This window comes from Tasmannia lanceolata, unplaced genomic scaffold, assembly GCF_043159265.1.
Source record: "Tasmannia lanceolata isolate RefF3 unplaced genomic scaffold, GAP_Taslan_0.1 ptg000013l, whole genome shotgun sequence".
Taxonomy (NCBI): domain Eukaryota; kingdom Viridiplantae; phylum Streptophyta; class Magnoliopsida; order Canellales; family Winteraceae; genus Tasmannia; species Tasmannia lanceolata.
Window position 1 is genome coordinate 8294778 of NW_027518690.1, and position 15667 is coordinate 8310444.

General features: G+C 37.4%; 1 protein-coding gene across 2 annotated transcripts in view; it reads right to left on the minus strand.

Moving 5' to 3' along the window:
- Positions 1–1518: 1518 nt before the first annotated feature.
- RAE1 (Transducin/WD40 repeat-like superfamily protein) overlaps positions 1519–15667 on the minus strand; it is a 37913-nt gene continuing 23764 nt past the window's right edge. For both annotated transcript variants that reach the window (XM_077393976.1, XM_077393975.1), the window contains exons 9-12: positions 13369–13446; positions 9291–9362; positions 2842–2922; positions 1519–1922 (exon numbers count right to left, since the gene is read on the minus strand). In XM_077393976.1, the coding sequence (XP_077250091.1) occupies positions 1872–1922; positions 2842–2922; positions 9291–9362; positions 13369–13446 (282 nt within the window). In that variant the 3' untranslated portion in view covers positions 1519–1871. The remainder of the gene's footprint in view (positions 1923–2841; positions 2923–9290; positions 9363–13368; positions 13447–15667) is intronic.

A 15667-nucleotide genomic window follows, 5' to 3' on the forward strand; every position in this document is an offset into this window, starting at 1 on the left:
CATTTTCTTTTAAGTCTAATCAATATATGATCATTCAGATAAACAATTGTGATTTAACCGGTCCATAGATTAAGGCCAGATAAAAAAAAAATTATTGAAAGGACCATGCAGATTTACCCACGAAATGCATTCTTCGATGGTCTTTAGCAAATCCTGATTTTGAATATGCAATGTTAGTATAGCTTATGGTGCAGTTGAACAAGGGTGTATGCACCATTATGGATTTACTTTCTCTTTGATACTCTCATCTTATGCAGATGTATTTGCTCTTCTTTTATCTCAATTTCCTTATTGTTGTGTGTACAGAGGGCAATTTCTCTCTCTCTCTCTCTCTCTCTCTCTCTCTCTCTCTCTCTCTCTCTCTCTCTCTCTCTCTCTCTCTCTCTCTCTCTCTCCACAACACCCTGTTGAGCTGAACCCTCAAAAGCAGAATAGTAATGGTGCAGTTTTAACGGATTTCCTTATCAACTATTATTCTTTCAATCGATTGAAAGGGAATTTGAGGATTTATCCTTGAAAGTTGCACCTTTCACAAAAAACAATAGTTTATTTCCTTCCATACAAGATTAGGTACAATGTAGTCTTACAACACATTAAACCTATCCTTTTGAGGTTGAACCACTCCATAATCTCCATTGCTAGATAGGTTTTCCAATAATAGCCACGACTTTAATCTCATGTTTTGTCTATCCATGAAAAGAAAATAATTACAGAATATCAAATTAAATTTTAGATTTTCAGAACCGATTGAGTCCAAATTTATTGTACTAAAATTTAGGTTTAAATTTCAGCTCAATAATCAGTTTTGAACTCATAATCAGTTCTTTTTCTCCCGAACAAATAGTCGAACAGAAACACTTGTTCGCGAATCTTTCAAGTTTAAAAACAGCTACTGGAGATAAACTTAGATCCATGAACAAATGTTTCATGTTTAGAACAGCTACTCAAGATAACGTAATTCATCTGGAGTTTTAGTCATAAAAGCAATAAAATGGGGGGCATACCAGATAAATAAAGGGGGCAAATTTATCATTTTCCTTCGTATAACCTCAAAAGGACAAGAAACAACATGGGCGATAGAATGCTAGAGAAAGGGATCACTTCCCCTAGGGCAGGTTCAGGTTGAGCCCGGCGTGTTCATCCGGGAAAAAAACTCAGGTTGGGTTGAGTTCAACCCGAAATTTTTAATAATTTTTTTAGGTTTTAAGCTTAAAATCTCGGGTTGGGTCGGGTTCGGGTTGGCAAAAAGGGCTGCTCGGGTCAGGTCGGGTTCGGGTTGGCCTCAACCCGAACCCGACCCGCCCGAGTTGCACCCCTAGAAGTGATTAAGATGCCTTGAGCCATTGATTCTTTGCATGCCTCAATCTAACAAATGGAGACTCTGGTTAGCATTGGTACATATACTCGCTGATCAGAGGTCACAACGACCAAAAATGTGACACTTGTACGGTGGGAGAGGCGAGATGGCATTGAAAGTCAATCTCGGCCGTCAATGCCACTACATCGATTCATGCAAAAGGAGCAAAAATAACCGATGAATTTCAGCATTCACTTGAGTGGCCAATTCTCACCTAAAACTACCAATCATAGAGACTTTCACAACCCATCACCATCACAATAACCATGATTTCGCCCGTAAAAACAAAGCCTTCCATCTCTCTAAAGACTACAAAACTACTGCTGCTTCAGAAACAATTACAAAAGAAAAACACACATGACACAAATGAAAAATAAACAGCCATGTACAGCTGAAAACATGAAACTTCTGATCCTTCATCTTCTCCATCAAATTCCCTTTCTTCTCATCTTTCACTTACTGCATCAAATTCCCTTTCTTCTCATCTTTAACTTACTGCATCAAGTCATCAACTTCACTTTCTACCACCGGTTCCAATTCGCGGCTTCCCTTTGACCTCTGATTCCTACTCATTAAACAAAGACTCATTAACTCAGCAACCTTAAAACACTTACATGAACAAATGCTTCTACAAATAATTTCAGATAGATTAGAAAAATAAATTGAGATGCAAAAGCTGTTAGCAAGGTCACATGTATTAAAATATATGAGAAGACTGAAATTATGGTTGAGCAAAGGTATTTAATGTTCAGAATATTTAATCCTTGGGCCATGCTGAAAAATCACTCGTCGGAATTTCCTAACCCTCTGGTTGGTGGATAATTTCCCGGTAAATGTTGACTGTTGCCTCTAATTTTATAAAGATCCATTTAAAGGGCACAACATAGGAGGGTTTGGATAGTTTGGCACACAGGATTTTGTGGTCGTGGCCAAAATCCAAATCAGGGATGGATATGTTAATGGTTTGGATCATCAAACAAGTGAAGCCCACTTGTAGTTTTGTCTGTTAATGGGTGTCACCTAGGGTCTGTTTGGATGCATGTTAAGCAGAAGTAGAAGCAATGTAAAATGACATCATTTTCCAAGTCAAAACAAAGAAGTAAAAATCATGTTTACTTTCCATTTTCATCTTGAATAGGGAGGAAACTCAAATGGCATGGCAGATAAGGAAAGTAGAATGAAGAGTGCATGGCAAACAAGCATCCCTGGGAAAGGGAAAATGATGTCATTTTAATATCTTCTCTTAGGAAAACACTGTTCTGGTGGCAACCAAAGGTAAACCCTAAGGAATTACCAACACATTTACAACTTCGCGGCCCGAAATATAATGCAGTTTCCATTCATGTCGAAATTCCGTCAGACCCAATCACTATTTCTGTTTTTTGTATAGTTTATGGGCAGTTGTAACAATTCCAGATTATTTCTTAGCAAAAAGAAACTTGTTAAATCCACAGAGACACATGGCACAACAAACATGAACAGACCTGCGGCGTGTGGAGGTAAATGCTTGTCTTTGCGGCAGCTGGATTCTGATTTTCAGCACCCTTGCTCCAATCATAACACACCTGTATAATTTCATGGAAACAAATCCCATAAGCCAACTTAATGATGACACACATCCTCACTAGAAAACTACCAATAATCAGTTTTACATTCTCCAGTTTTTAATAATGTTATACGAGTGACGAACAGATGAGAACTGACATGTTTGCGGTTTTTTTTTTTTTTCGAATGATAGAGACACGTTTGTGGTTACTAAATGTCAGAACATATTTTCATCTGGCTTGTGACATTCGTGTAATTCTTTCCAACAACATACCTGTTAAGTAAGTCTAATATTATAGTATACAAGTTTTTACTAAAACCTGTTAAGTCTAACATTATATTATACAAGGTTTTACTGGGCTAATATTATAGTATACAAGTTTTTACTATAACCTGTTAAGTCTAATATTATATTATACAAGTTTTTACAGGGCTATGATAAATTCGCACCCCCCACCCCCCCCCCCCCCACCCCCACCCCTGCAGGATAATTCGCACCCCTTTAAAGGAGGGTATATGGCAGACTTTTAACGCTTTTTGACGTGAATTCACATTCAAGGGGTGTGAATTATCCTATAGGGGGGTGCGAATTTATCATCGCCCTTTTACTCGATCATATGAGGTAGACCACACTACTCCCATGCAGAGATATAATAGGAAGTATCCCATAAATGACCCTGCCATTGACAGAGAAATGCGCTTTTAGGTGAGCAAAATGGCCACTTCAAACAAAACTTACTACACAGAACCACATGCAAAAAAAAAAAAAAAACTACCTGCCACTTCTCCAATACATGAGCATGTACGAATGAAAAGAATACAAAGCAAACTGTATAGCATAGTGAAATATAATCAGATAAGAGTATTGATTGGAATGAATACTCAACTCAACTAAGCCTTAGTCCCAAACTAGTTGGGGTCGGCTAATGAATCCTTTCGAAAATGATTTTATTCCAATAACTCCAAGAGTACAAACAAGGGGACAAGCTGTCCCCAAAAGAGAAATATTCTAGGGAAAACAAACAGACGACAAACAGCCCACTTTGAGCGATACAACTACATAAAAGAAAAAACTCCAAATCACGCTATGAAGAGATCCAAACACCAAGTCTTCGAAAGCACCCAGGAGGCCGATTATCCAACACCGACTTGAGGTATGATTTGGAGCTCCTCAACAGTCAACCTCACGACACCATCATTTGCTTAAGCGTCCGCCTTCTCATTTGCAGATCTTCTAGCATGCTGAATATGGGGGCGGAGAAGCCGCACTAGATCCCTAATTTCAGCAATAACACAGTCATGTTTCCAAGGACCCCTACTCTTATTTGATGCCCAAGCCAGAGCATTCAACGAATCTCCTTCAATGATTGATATAAGTAATGCTAGATGGGACCTCTGGTCCCCAATGTATCTTTCACAGTATCAATGAAAATTTCTACCAACTTTCCAAAAAAAAAAAAGAGGACTTAGGTTGTGCTTCTCGTACCATCTTAGGCCACACAGCAAAGCTCTGGCTCTCGTACCATCTTTAAGAGGTTTTCACATACGCGTAATTCAATTTCTAATCTATTTGTGAATCTCTATAATGAGGGAGGAAAAAGCTGAATTTTTCATGCAAGGAATGAGCCTTCAATTAAGCTAACTGGGCCCAATTACTTTCTAATTCTATAGGCCCAAGTTGTGAAGGTAACCCTTGGTGCAAAGGGAAAATGAAGATTTTTACGGAAGTTGGGTCTGGTGAATGAATCTGATAATAAGTACACAGTTAGCTCAGAGAGATATCAGATTATGACTTGTTGCTTTGATACAATATGGAAGCACAAATTAGTGCAGATGTTTCCTGGACATAACGGCCAAGGATGCATTCCTTGGATAAAAATAAATCACATGTGCTATGTGACGAGAGTTGAATATGTATCAACCTCTCACCATCTGACATAGAGCTATTGAAGAAGGTTGCTAAGTTGCTCTCAAGACTTGGTCCAGAGAGTCATTCAAATCGTGAGGATATCTAGATAGCAAAGAGCTACACTCTTGGAATATTCCTTAACTCACGATAACAGAGCATTTGAATGTCCAAATCCTCTTCCCATCCCAGTATTGGGGAGTCTTCCTTGACATCCCCGGAAGGAAGAGATGATGGTGGTAGAGGACGGCGTGGTTATGGCGGACGCCGTTGTCACGATATAGGGAGAGGCGGTAACGGAGGTAGAGGATGTGGTACCAGAAAAGGCACACATTGTGGGAGGTCAAATCTCAGATCTAACAAGTGCTTGAAAATTTTGGAAAACTTATGATTTGGCCGACACTTCGAATTTATTGCTGACACATGTGTCATGTCGTCGTGTCCGACACGACACCCGTGTCCACACTCCTTTAGACACTTTTAAGTGTACTGCTAGAAGTGTCAGTAACTTATGAGTATGTACGTGTATGATTGTGCCACTATTTCCAGATATTTAGGGGTTTCCATGTCAAATACCTCATATCTGTGTCGAAACTCAGAACACGAATCCGTCCACAAATCATGCCGAAATGTACTTTCTATTTTAGCCGTGTCCCTGTTTCTAAATTTTGGGAGTTTGCCGTGTCCGACACTCCGTGTCCGTGTCCACAAATCATAGTGGAAAACCAGTATAAGCCAATCAGCTTCCCTATAGGGATAAAGATGATGGTGCTTCTCAATACACTGAAAATCAGCAGCATGTTACTCTAGTTGGTGATTCAATTTATGATCTCCTGTCGGGAGTACAAAAAGTTTGTTAAGAGTACTCGACAATTAGCAAATTGTCCTTCCTCATCAATGGCTACACTAGCACATTCAGATAATATTTCTCTTCATATTCTAGTTAGCCTTCCACATTAGTCTTTGAGCCAGGAGCCTCGAGATAGGTGAGCTGTCAATTTTCTCAATATTATTTCAAATTCATTTGTTACTCTAGCCAATGGTTCATTAGCCACTGTGCCTTGTCAAGCAACAATGTGTCCAACTCCAAACCCATAGTCAGAAAATCATATAATGAAACGGGTTTCAAACACCTACAACTTAAGAGTACCAAAAAACATAGAAAAAAAAACAAGAACGACAAAAAATTGAGAATAAAAAAAGAAGGGTATAAAACGGCATCGTATCAATATCACGTTTACAAAAAAATGCAAATATCTCAAAAAAAACTATCAGTAAGTATCACCAAGTTCAAAAAAATCTAAAATAATAACCCATGATTCACTCATTCCTCATTATATTTGACAAACCCAAAATACTAATAATACATTCAAATGAGGTGGTCCATTTCGTTTTTTCCATATGATGGTGCCAGGACCAAAGGATAGAGAGATTGGGAGGGAAGAACTATCGAAGACACCAAGAAGGAGAGGGAGGCAAGTAGAAAGATAACAAGAAGGAAAAAAGATTTCTCACAGCCATGCTTTAGAAGCAAAGAAAGAGAGGCTATTAAAATTGAACTCGGCAAAAGTGGAAGCAAGAAAAATGAAAACTATTAAAGAGTTGAAAACTGAAGGATCAAAATTGGCATAAAGTTACATTTACAAAAAAAGAAATTAGCATCAAGTGGAAGCAAGAAAAGAGTGAAAATGATTAAGTAGTTGAAAGTTGAAGGAAGCTTTTTTCAAGCCATTTTGAAAATAACAATAAAATGGAGTTTTCATAAAGACCCTCTATTACCTTTCAAAAAAAATTCTTTCAAAAAATAATGATGACCCTCAATTAAGTAGCGTTTTTTAAGTTTTTTCTGAATAAAACGGGGTCTTAGTATTTTTGCAAAGCAATACTGTTTAAGACTTGAGATCACAATAAAAAAACGCGAAGTATGCTAATTATGGTCTCCAACTAAGTCTTCTGTTTATCTTTTTTGCTTGTTTTAAAGTTTCCCTTTGATCTATTATATGTGAGCAAACAAAACAAGTAAATTCAGTGTTCAATGACCTTTTCCCCTTCTTGTGTGCTTCAGGATCTAATGACAAAAAAGGTTGTTGGGTGGCATGTTTGAGTCTACTGCAGCCTACCATCTGGATCTTAGTTTGGCGAGTGTTGCTGTTAATTCCGTTGTCTCCCTGAGCTTTGGCATCATCAACTCATTGATGATCCAAGCAGATACAAATGACTTGTTGGGAAGCTTGTCGATTTGATTATCACTCATCCTGACGTTGCTTTTGTAGTTAGTGTGGTAATACATTCCATTCACTCAAACAGAGCTCCCCATTGGCATGCAATTAGGCGCGTCCTAAAGTACCTAAAAGATGCTCCAGGCAAACGGACTACTTTTAGGCCCAACAATCACATAAATATTGAGTGTTTTTTTATGTTAATTGGGACGGATGTCCCTCTGATAGAAGGTCTGGAATTGGATATAGCACCTTCATTGGAGGAAACTTGATAACTTGGAAACATAAAGAGCATAGCTCTGATTTCTGGACATGGACACGAGTGTCGCGTGCCGACACGGACACGGAGTGTCGGGCACAACAAACTCCCAAAATTTTGAAACGGGGAAACGGATAAATTAGAAGGTACATATAATCATGATTTGTGGGCACAGATTTGTGTGTTGAGTTTCGACACGGATACGAGTATCTGATGTTGAAAGCCCTAAAAATCAAGAAATAGTCGCACACTAATACACGTACATACATATAAAGTACACGTACATACATATAAAGTTACCAACACTTTTAGCAATAAATTTAAAAGTGTCTAAAGGAGTGCCGACACGTGCGAACACAGGTGTCGTGTCAGATACGACACGACACATGTGTCAACAATAAATTCAAAGTGTCGGCTAAATCATAGGAGCAGAGTGTGGTTGCGAGTGTAGTTGTTAAAACAAGTGTAAAGCATGATTAAGGGCAAAAGCCTAGAGCCCCAGAATACTTGTGAGTTCATGTGGTTGAAAATTCTTATATCAGAGATTGATTTTTAAGGTTAAGGAACCGATGAAGATTTATTGAGATAACCAGGCGGCATCACATAGCGAGCAATTTAATATTTCATGAAAGGACTAACATATCGAAGTTGATTGACATTTATTCGAGGAAAAAACTCAAGTAAACAGATTACTACTGTGTATGAGGTTAAAAGATCGACTAGCGGGCAAATTTAGAAAGGATATTAGTTGAAGTCAATTTAGTTATATTTATTCTTTTGCATGGATATTTGGACTCCATCTGGAGGAGTGTTGAGGGCAGAATGTATTTTTCATGATTTATTTTATGTTTTAGTGATCAGTTTTATGGATTATGATATGGGTTATGATAAGGCCTACCATAATTAATGTTATTATTATAACTTTTTTTGTTTTTCAGCCCATTTATATAGGTAAAGCTATGGATTTTGCGAAGCTAGTCTTGTAAACCTATGATCACTGTTCTCCCTTCATCTTTCTTTCCCTTCTTTCTTTCTCCTCTCTTGTCTACTTTAATTCTCATGACTTAGTATCCTCCTCCAAGTTATTCCTTTTAGATTAGCATGACCACAGCAGAAATACGGATGGCATCAACATGATGTCACGTTGATGATGTGAGGAACTGCCTTTGCTTTATCTACACCCAAAATCAGGGAAAACTTTAATTTCTATATATGGGGAAATTCATCGGTTTTTATTTGATTTTAGGACTAGAGTCTAGATTTGAGTTTATTTCTAGTAGGGTTATCTATATAAAGTTTCCTTCAAGTTTTAGGAGTAAGAATCCAAGTTTAATTTGGGCACAAGTTGCCTTGGATTAGAAGTTTAGTCTGAGTAAGAATTGGAGTCTAAAAGTAGGTCGAGTCTTGTTCGAGAGGAGTTCATCTAAACATGTGTTGCATGGATGAATTACAAGGGTTACCATTAAGAAAAAATTTAATTCTCTGCATGGATCTAGTTTTTTATTTATTTTTCATTTTTCTTTTCTCCCTACACGAACAGTATCAAGAGTTGTGCTAGTGGATTCCTCAAACTTTCAAAGAGATTTTCGACTGGAAATATTTCTTTTGTTTTTTTTTTGGCCTACATCAATAACTCAGAATAAGAAATAGAGACCATACCCATCTCTACACCAAAAACAAAATCAAATGACAAAGGTCCAAGCTACATAAACAAGGATATTACAGAAAATAAGAACCATTCACCAAACGAGTGCCATCAAAGGTGTGACTGTAATAAAACCATTTTTCATGGAAAGGTGTGACTGCAATATAACCATTTTTCATGGAAAGTAGCAGAACAGTAGTGAGTAATAAATCCCAGATAGAGTATAATGAAAAATATAGAAGATATTTAGTATGAAAGTATATAAATCGCAAACATCTATAAACTGATAAGATACACATAAATGTTCCTCTCATATTCAAAGCACATAACTACGCTATTAGAGTTACCGATAAACATACCGCATATGCAAATATGGAACCATCATTATTAAAGGTGCTGCAAGGGATAGGTTGGTTGCATCGAGCCATGGCCTGTAAAGTAAAACAAGTTGTAAAAACCAAATCAATAATTTACCTCAAAAGCATCTGAAAAACATGGATCATTGCATTCCATGAGATAGAGAGATAAAAGCCTCAAGAGCATTAGCTTCCGTCAAAGAACATCAATACAAAAAATTCCAAAAGTATTTCATTTATCATTAATACTGCATAACATTTGCAAAAAAAAAACGAAATAAGTTATTCAACACCAATCTAAGAAAATTAAACAAGGGCTATAAATTGATTACATGAAAGGCATAACAACCCTATTAGAGAATTATTTTCCACTCAAGAAACAATGGGAAAGTCAAATGTGATGATAGTAGGAGAGAGAGAGGTGATTCATGACCAACAAGGAAGAAAACTAGAGATTGTAGCTCTAATACCAAACTTACGAAGGATTGATCTAGGGAAGGGAATGACTTGGAGGGTTGGAGAAGATATGAATGAAATCCTACGGGTGACTAGATGGGATCGAATACAGGGATTTCAAGAATACAGTTTTGGAAATTTTCGTATTTAGAAAAATTATACAATTTTTAAAACAAGTCCAACAGATCGGCAAAGATCCAACTGTTGGATCTCTTCAAAATGATCCTTTATTGAAAGAAAAGATGAAATTTTGGAATCAGTCCGATCATGGAAGGGTCCAATTGGGATCATGTTAAGTTATATAGGTTTTGATTAAACATAAGAACTAATGCAACTGTAGATCCAAATCCGGCCATGGGATCGGATTGAGGTTTTATTAGAAGATGTTGACAACAGGTCCCTAGATAACCCAAAAGTTAGATCTGGTTCCATCTTTTAGATCGAGAAGTATGAGGTTCCAACAGGACTGGCTGACCCAGGAAATCAGTCTCTGCTAATGCACAGTTTGTTCCTACTTCTGGTTCATTTTGCTACTTAAAACGGAGAAGGAAACTCAGTACCAAATGCCAGGCAATCCTTGGTAGAGCTTATTCATGATTTCGTACGAACCTAGTTAACGAACAAATTGGTGGTCTTTCCGGAAATGTGAAACAAAAGTTTTTCCCTCGCATCTCTGCCGCTTATAATTTTTCAAGGACGGGGTGGGTTTCCATGAGAATCTTTGAGACCAAGTTGGCAGGGCTTCGCTAGTGGAAGAACCGGGTCGTAAAAGCAAAGCGAACTCTATAAATGAAAATTGGAAGAGAATTTAAAAGAAACAATAATAGAACTTGAGATGAACAAATAGAAGATGGGAATCCAAAATGATAACATACGAGAAAAAGATAGGTCGCAAGCTTGGAGTCATAGTTTCAAATTTCGGCAGAAACATTTTGCTTTGCCATAGACATTTCGATTTCGGCTGCTACCGAAACGAAATTCACGTGTATTCAGAAAAATACTAGATTTCACCAGAAATTTCAAGATTTCGTTAATGTTTCAGTCGAAATATGCTAAACATTCAACTTTTCAGATAAAAAAAGTAATGTTTATGTCGATATTTCTACAAAAACCCTAAGTAAAAACAACTCCACTTGCAGGAAAGAGAAGAATAATGAGATTCCTTTAAGATATTTCCGGAAAAAAAAAAAACCGACAAAAAACGGTAGTGAAGAATCTTACGCGGATTTCGGCCATGATTTCGTACCAAAATGTTTCTATGATTTTACAATATTTTGGCCGAAATTTCATACTAATACCGAAATTGTATTGGTTGGAGTTACTCAAACAAAAACCCAATGCCTCACACCGAGGGGAGGAAGATCACCCCAAGATTTATGGATATCACATCCATGATTGCAAACACGCAAGCGCAAATTTCTTTATTCAATTCATCATAACATGCAAGAAAAGGAGTCAAATGCTTTACATATATAGAAACTTAGACTAAGAACAGGTTGGAATCTTATTCACCTAACACATGGACTCTAAAAACTTTTGGACTATTTAATTGACAAAACATATAGAAATTAAACTCTAAAGAAACTCCACGTGACAATATGACTATAATAAGAAAAAAGGACTTGACATTTGCTTAATAATTGAGGACTCTAAAGACTTTTGGACTCCTTAATTGACAAAACATATAGAAATTAAACTCTAAATAAACTCCACGTGAAAATATGACTATAATAAGAAAAAAAAGACTTGACATTTTCGTAATAATTGATGGCCCCACATTTATGAGATACATAAGTGACTTAAAGTGATTTTATAATAAGACTAAAGTACCACTTCATAACTTAAGAAGTCTTTAAATAACACTCCAAAACTAATAAAAGGCTTTCTTCAGCACTAATAATGGAGTCCATCTTCCTAGTTAAGTGATTTTGAATTTTGATTGAAGGATGGTCAACATCATTCTCGCCTGCTTGAAAGAACTTGACGCTGTCGAGCAAAGAAATCAGATCTGTCTTCCATGTATCCTCAAACAACGGTCCATTTGTTCCCTAGAGATCCTTCACTAACAAATTAGAAACAAGTCGCACTTCTCTAGAAATGATAGGTAAAAATTGTCGTTGAAACAGAAATAGAGTTTCATTCCTTTGAACAGACGTAATTCTTCTCCGCGATTCTTTCTATAGAAATCTCACTTCCATAAGGCAATGTACCCACCATAGCTCTTATACCAAATTGATGCAAGACCAAAAAGAAGAGAACGAGATATTGTAGCTTTGATAGCTGATACAAAACTGATTCAACACCAATAAGGAAGAAACCTAGATATTGTAGCTCTAATACCAAACTAATGTCGGGCAAATCTAGGGAAGAGAATGACTCAAGGGGTGACTAGATGGAATTGAATACAGGGCTTTCAAGAAAACGATTTTGGGAATTTTTCAGATTTAGAAAAATTGCCTATTTTTAGAAACTGGCCTGATGGTTTGACAAAGATCTTAACATTGGATCTCTTCAAAATTGGGATGTACGGATGGGATCCTTCAATTTAAAATTTTAAAATAGATATAATCATGCTAAAATCAAATCTGGATGCTTTAAGCTTCGCAGTTTTGATTAAACTTAGGAATTGATCCAGCCGAAGATCTAGATCATGCATTCATGATGGGCTAAGATTTTAATATAAGATGTCAACTACATGTCCCAAGAGAACCTCAAAACTATATCCAGATCTGTTAGATCGAGATATATGACGAATCAAGCAGGACTGATTGACTCAGAAAAGCAGTCAATTGAGCAAATAAAAAGTGGAAGCGAATTTAAAAGCAGCAGCAATAGAACTTGAGATGAGCGAACCAAAGATAAGAACACCAAATGATAACTTACAGGAGAAATATAGGTACAAAGGTTGGAGTCACTCCATCCAAATTTAAAACCAAAACCAAAATTTAAAAATTTCATCCGAAATTATAAGATTTTCACTGAAATTTTAGTTTCAATCCTTGGATATAACTTAAAACAACTTAAATAACACTATGAAACTAATTAATAAAAAAGGCTCTCTTTAAAACTAATGATCGGGTCCATCTTCCTAGTCAAATGATTTTAAGTGAAGGATGGTCCAAGTCAATAGGGTAAGGCTGGCCATCCCTGTTGACTTGAATGGCGCAGCCCTGTGCTGAGGTAGTGGAGACATGCTGTCCCCAACTCTGTCGAAAAGTATAATTTTTATGAGTAATTATAAGCTTAAGTTCCAAGAAACAAATGATATCCATCTTCACATATTTGACGTGGCATGCACATTTAACAAGGAAATGATAATAACCCAAGTGAAAGGAAACCACGAAACCATACAGAATCCACATTCATTGTGCAATATGTTGACTAAAAGTTTAAGCCATCGTTCAAGTAAATACTGGCTCCAAGGGTCACATGGTTACATTATTGATTAAAAAGTCACAGAAAGGATCCTCATTGTCAATATGTAGCATTAAAATATAGCAAATGGGGCCTATGTCACACAAATCGCTCAAGAAATGACGTGGAAAATCTCATGTAGCTGATACTTTCAGCAAGGGAAATAAGATAGAAACATAAGTCTCATCCAGATATTCACTAGGAACCAGACCTTGAGTCTCTGTTTACTGTCTTTATCCCAGAAATTGAAAGCACCATCAGATCCAGCTGTGGCAAATGTATGGTGAACCTGCCAGAAGGCAGAGCTACATAAGACCACAAGAAAGGTAATTCTCATTCCAAGCAACAAGGCAGAGATACATCAGATCACAAGAAAAGGCAATTCTCATTCGAATGTTAATATTGATAATAACTACACAAATATCTGCAATTGATGTTATTTTATTGAGAGTCAACTTGCCAACATCGATACAACAGTTACCACTCCAAAAACTAAAATCAGAAAATTGGGGATGCTGGAAAGTGGCCTTATTTCCCACCCGGATGGATTGCTTGAGTGGGAAGGCAAAGCTAAAATAGGCAAGTAGCTTTGTATAGGTTTTCTTTTTTGGAAAACCTAAAAAGACAAGTCTCTTTACACGGCAAGGTTGTGGAGAGAGTTGCTTGGGGCGTGAGAGAGATGAAAAAGAAAGAGAAGGGAAGAGAGAAAAAGAGAGGAAGAAGAAAGTGTTTTCTTTGGGTTTTCTCTTGGGTACTTTCTCTTGGGTTTCTCTTGGGTTTTCTTCTCAGTGTTCTCTTGTACGGTCTTGGGTTGAGAGAAGCAAGGGAAGGGTTTTGGGTTTTGGGTTTGGGTTAAATCCATTGTAATCCTTGTATATTGTTTTTCTAATAGTGGAAGATCGTGTTTCTCGCCCGTGGAGCAGGCTTGGCCAAGGCACGTAAAATCTCGGCGTTCATCTTGTGGCTTGTTTGTTATTTATATTTTTCCGTTAATTTGTGCATGATCGGATCGGATTGCCCGGCAGATTTTTCTCAACAGGGGTGAATATGATTTGTAACACAAAATATGATGCTCATAACTAAGTTTGGGCTTCTAATATAAGCCATTTCAATCTCTCAGAGACTCATCTTCCAAATGGACTACATGATAACCATTCAAAAAAAAAAAGGAAAATATGATACAAACAGTCAAAACACATATCTGCAGTTCTGCCAACCCAGTCCAAAACTTTGCTTCAGTAAAAGCATCTGAGACATTGCAGCAAATCAGCTAAATAATTGGCTTTTGATGAAAATATGAAAGGCCCTATAAACACTAAAAAAAATAACATGTCAAAGATCTCATTGGAAATAGATACTAATGGACAAGGAGTCCCTTTTACAACATAGTATAATGTTGAGGGGGAATTGAGGATAAAAATGGGCTTCATTCCTAAGCATGGTGTTTTCATCAGTAAGGCATAGGGGTGCAACTCGGGTCTGGTTCAACCCGAAAAATAGTCGGGTAGGGTTTGGTATCTTTCGGGTCAGGGTCGGGTCGGGGTCGGGTTAAGGGCTTGGGCAACCCGACCCGCATTTTGTTTTTAGTTTTTAGTTTGTACATTTAAAGCCTAAAAACTTGGGTCGGGTCGGGTTAAGGTTGAAAAAAAAAAAATGGTTCCTCTGGTGAGGTCAGGTTGAACCTCATCGGGTTGCAACTCGGGTCGGGTCGGGTTCGGGTTGAGTAAATGGTTCCTCGGGTTGGGTTCGGGTTGGCCTCAACCCGACCCACCCCGACCCGAGTTGCAGCCCTAGTATGGAATACCCTCCGAATAAAATATTTTTCTGATGATATCTAGTATAACCAATCAGAAGTCCGTCTATAAAAGAATCTAACCTGAAAACAAAAAACAGTTGGCATTCTGAACATAGAAAAGAGTAACATCTCGGCAATATGCACAAGAATCATCACAGATGAGGGCCTGTGTAGAGGGCCTTCTCCAAAATTTCCAAAATCAGATAACTATTAACATATAAGAGATGGCCCGAATATTAGCTATCTCATTTCCATTGAAAACTCTACTACATAAGAAACAACCAGTTAAGTGAGACACCGCATCCTCCTCGACTGGCCTCTAAACAGAATTTGGCAACTACCGCCAACCATCTAAACCATATAGCCCTTCAAAGGGAAATGGACAGGACAGAGTCACAACCTGATTAGCTAGACCATACACCATCCCTGACATATGGATGTTGGTACTCATTGGTCACTAGGTAACAATGATAGCTTCTTTGGATGAACCACTAGTGTCATCAAATTAAGAGGATTTGGAATTAAATATATACAGCAGGATATATTCTATTAACTGTTTATTTCAATGATTTCACCCATGGGATTGTCCAATATGGGGTTCATAATGGTTCATCGGATTAAGTTGTTCAAAAAACGCATCATGGCAGTCGCCCTAATGTTCACTATTGGGATTTCAGTATGTTGGGACCTTTAGACTTACTAATTTTGAATGTAG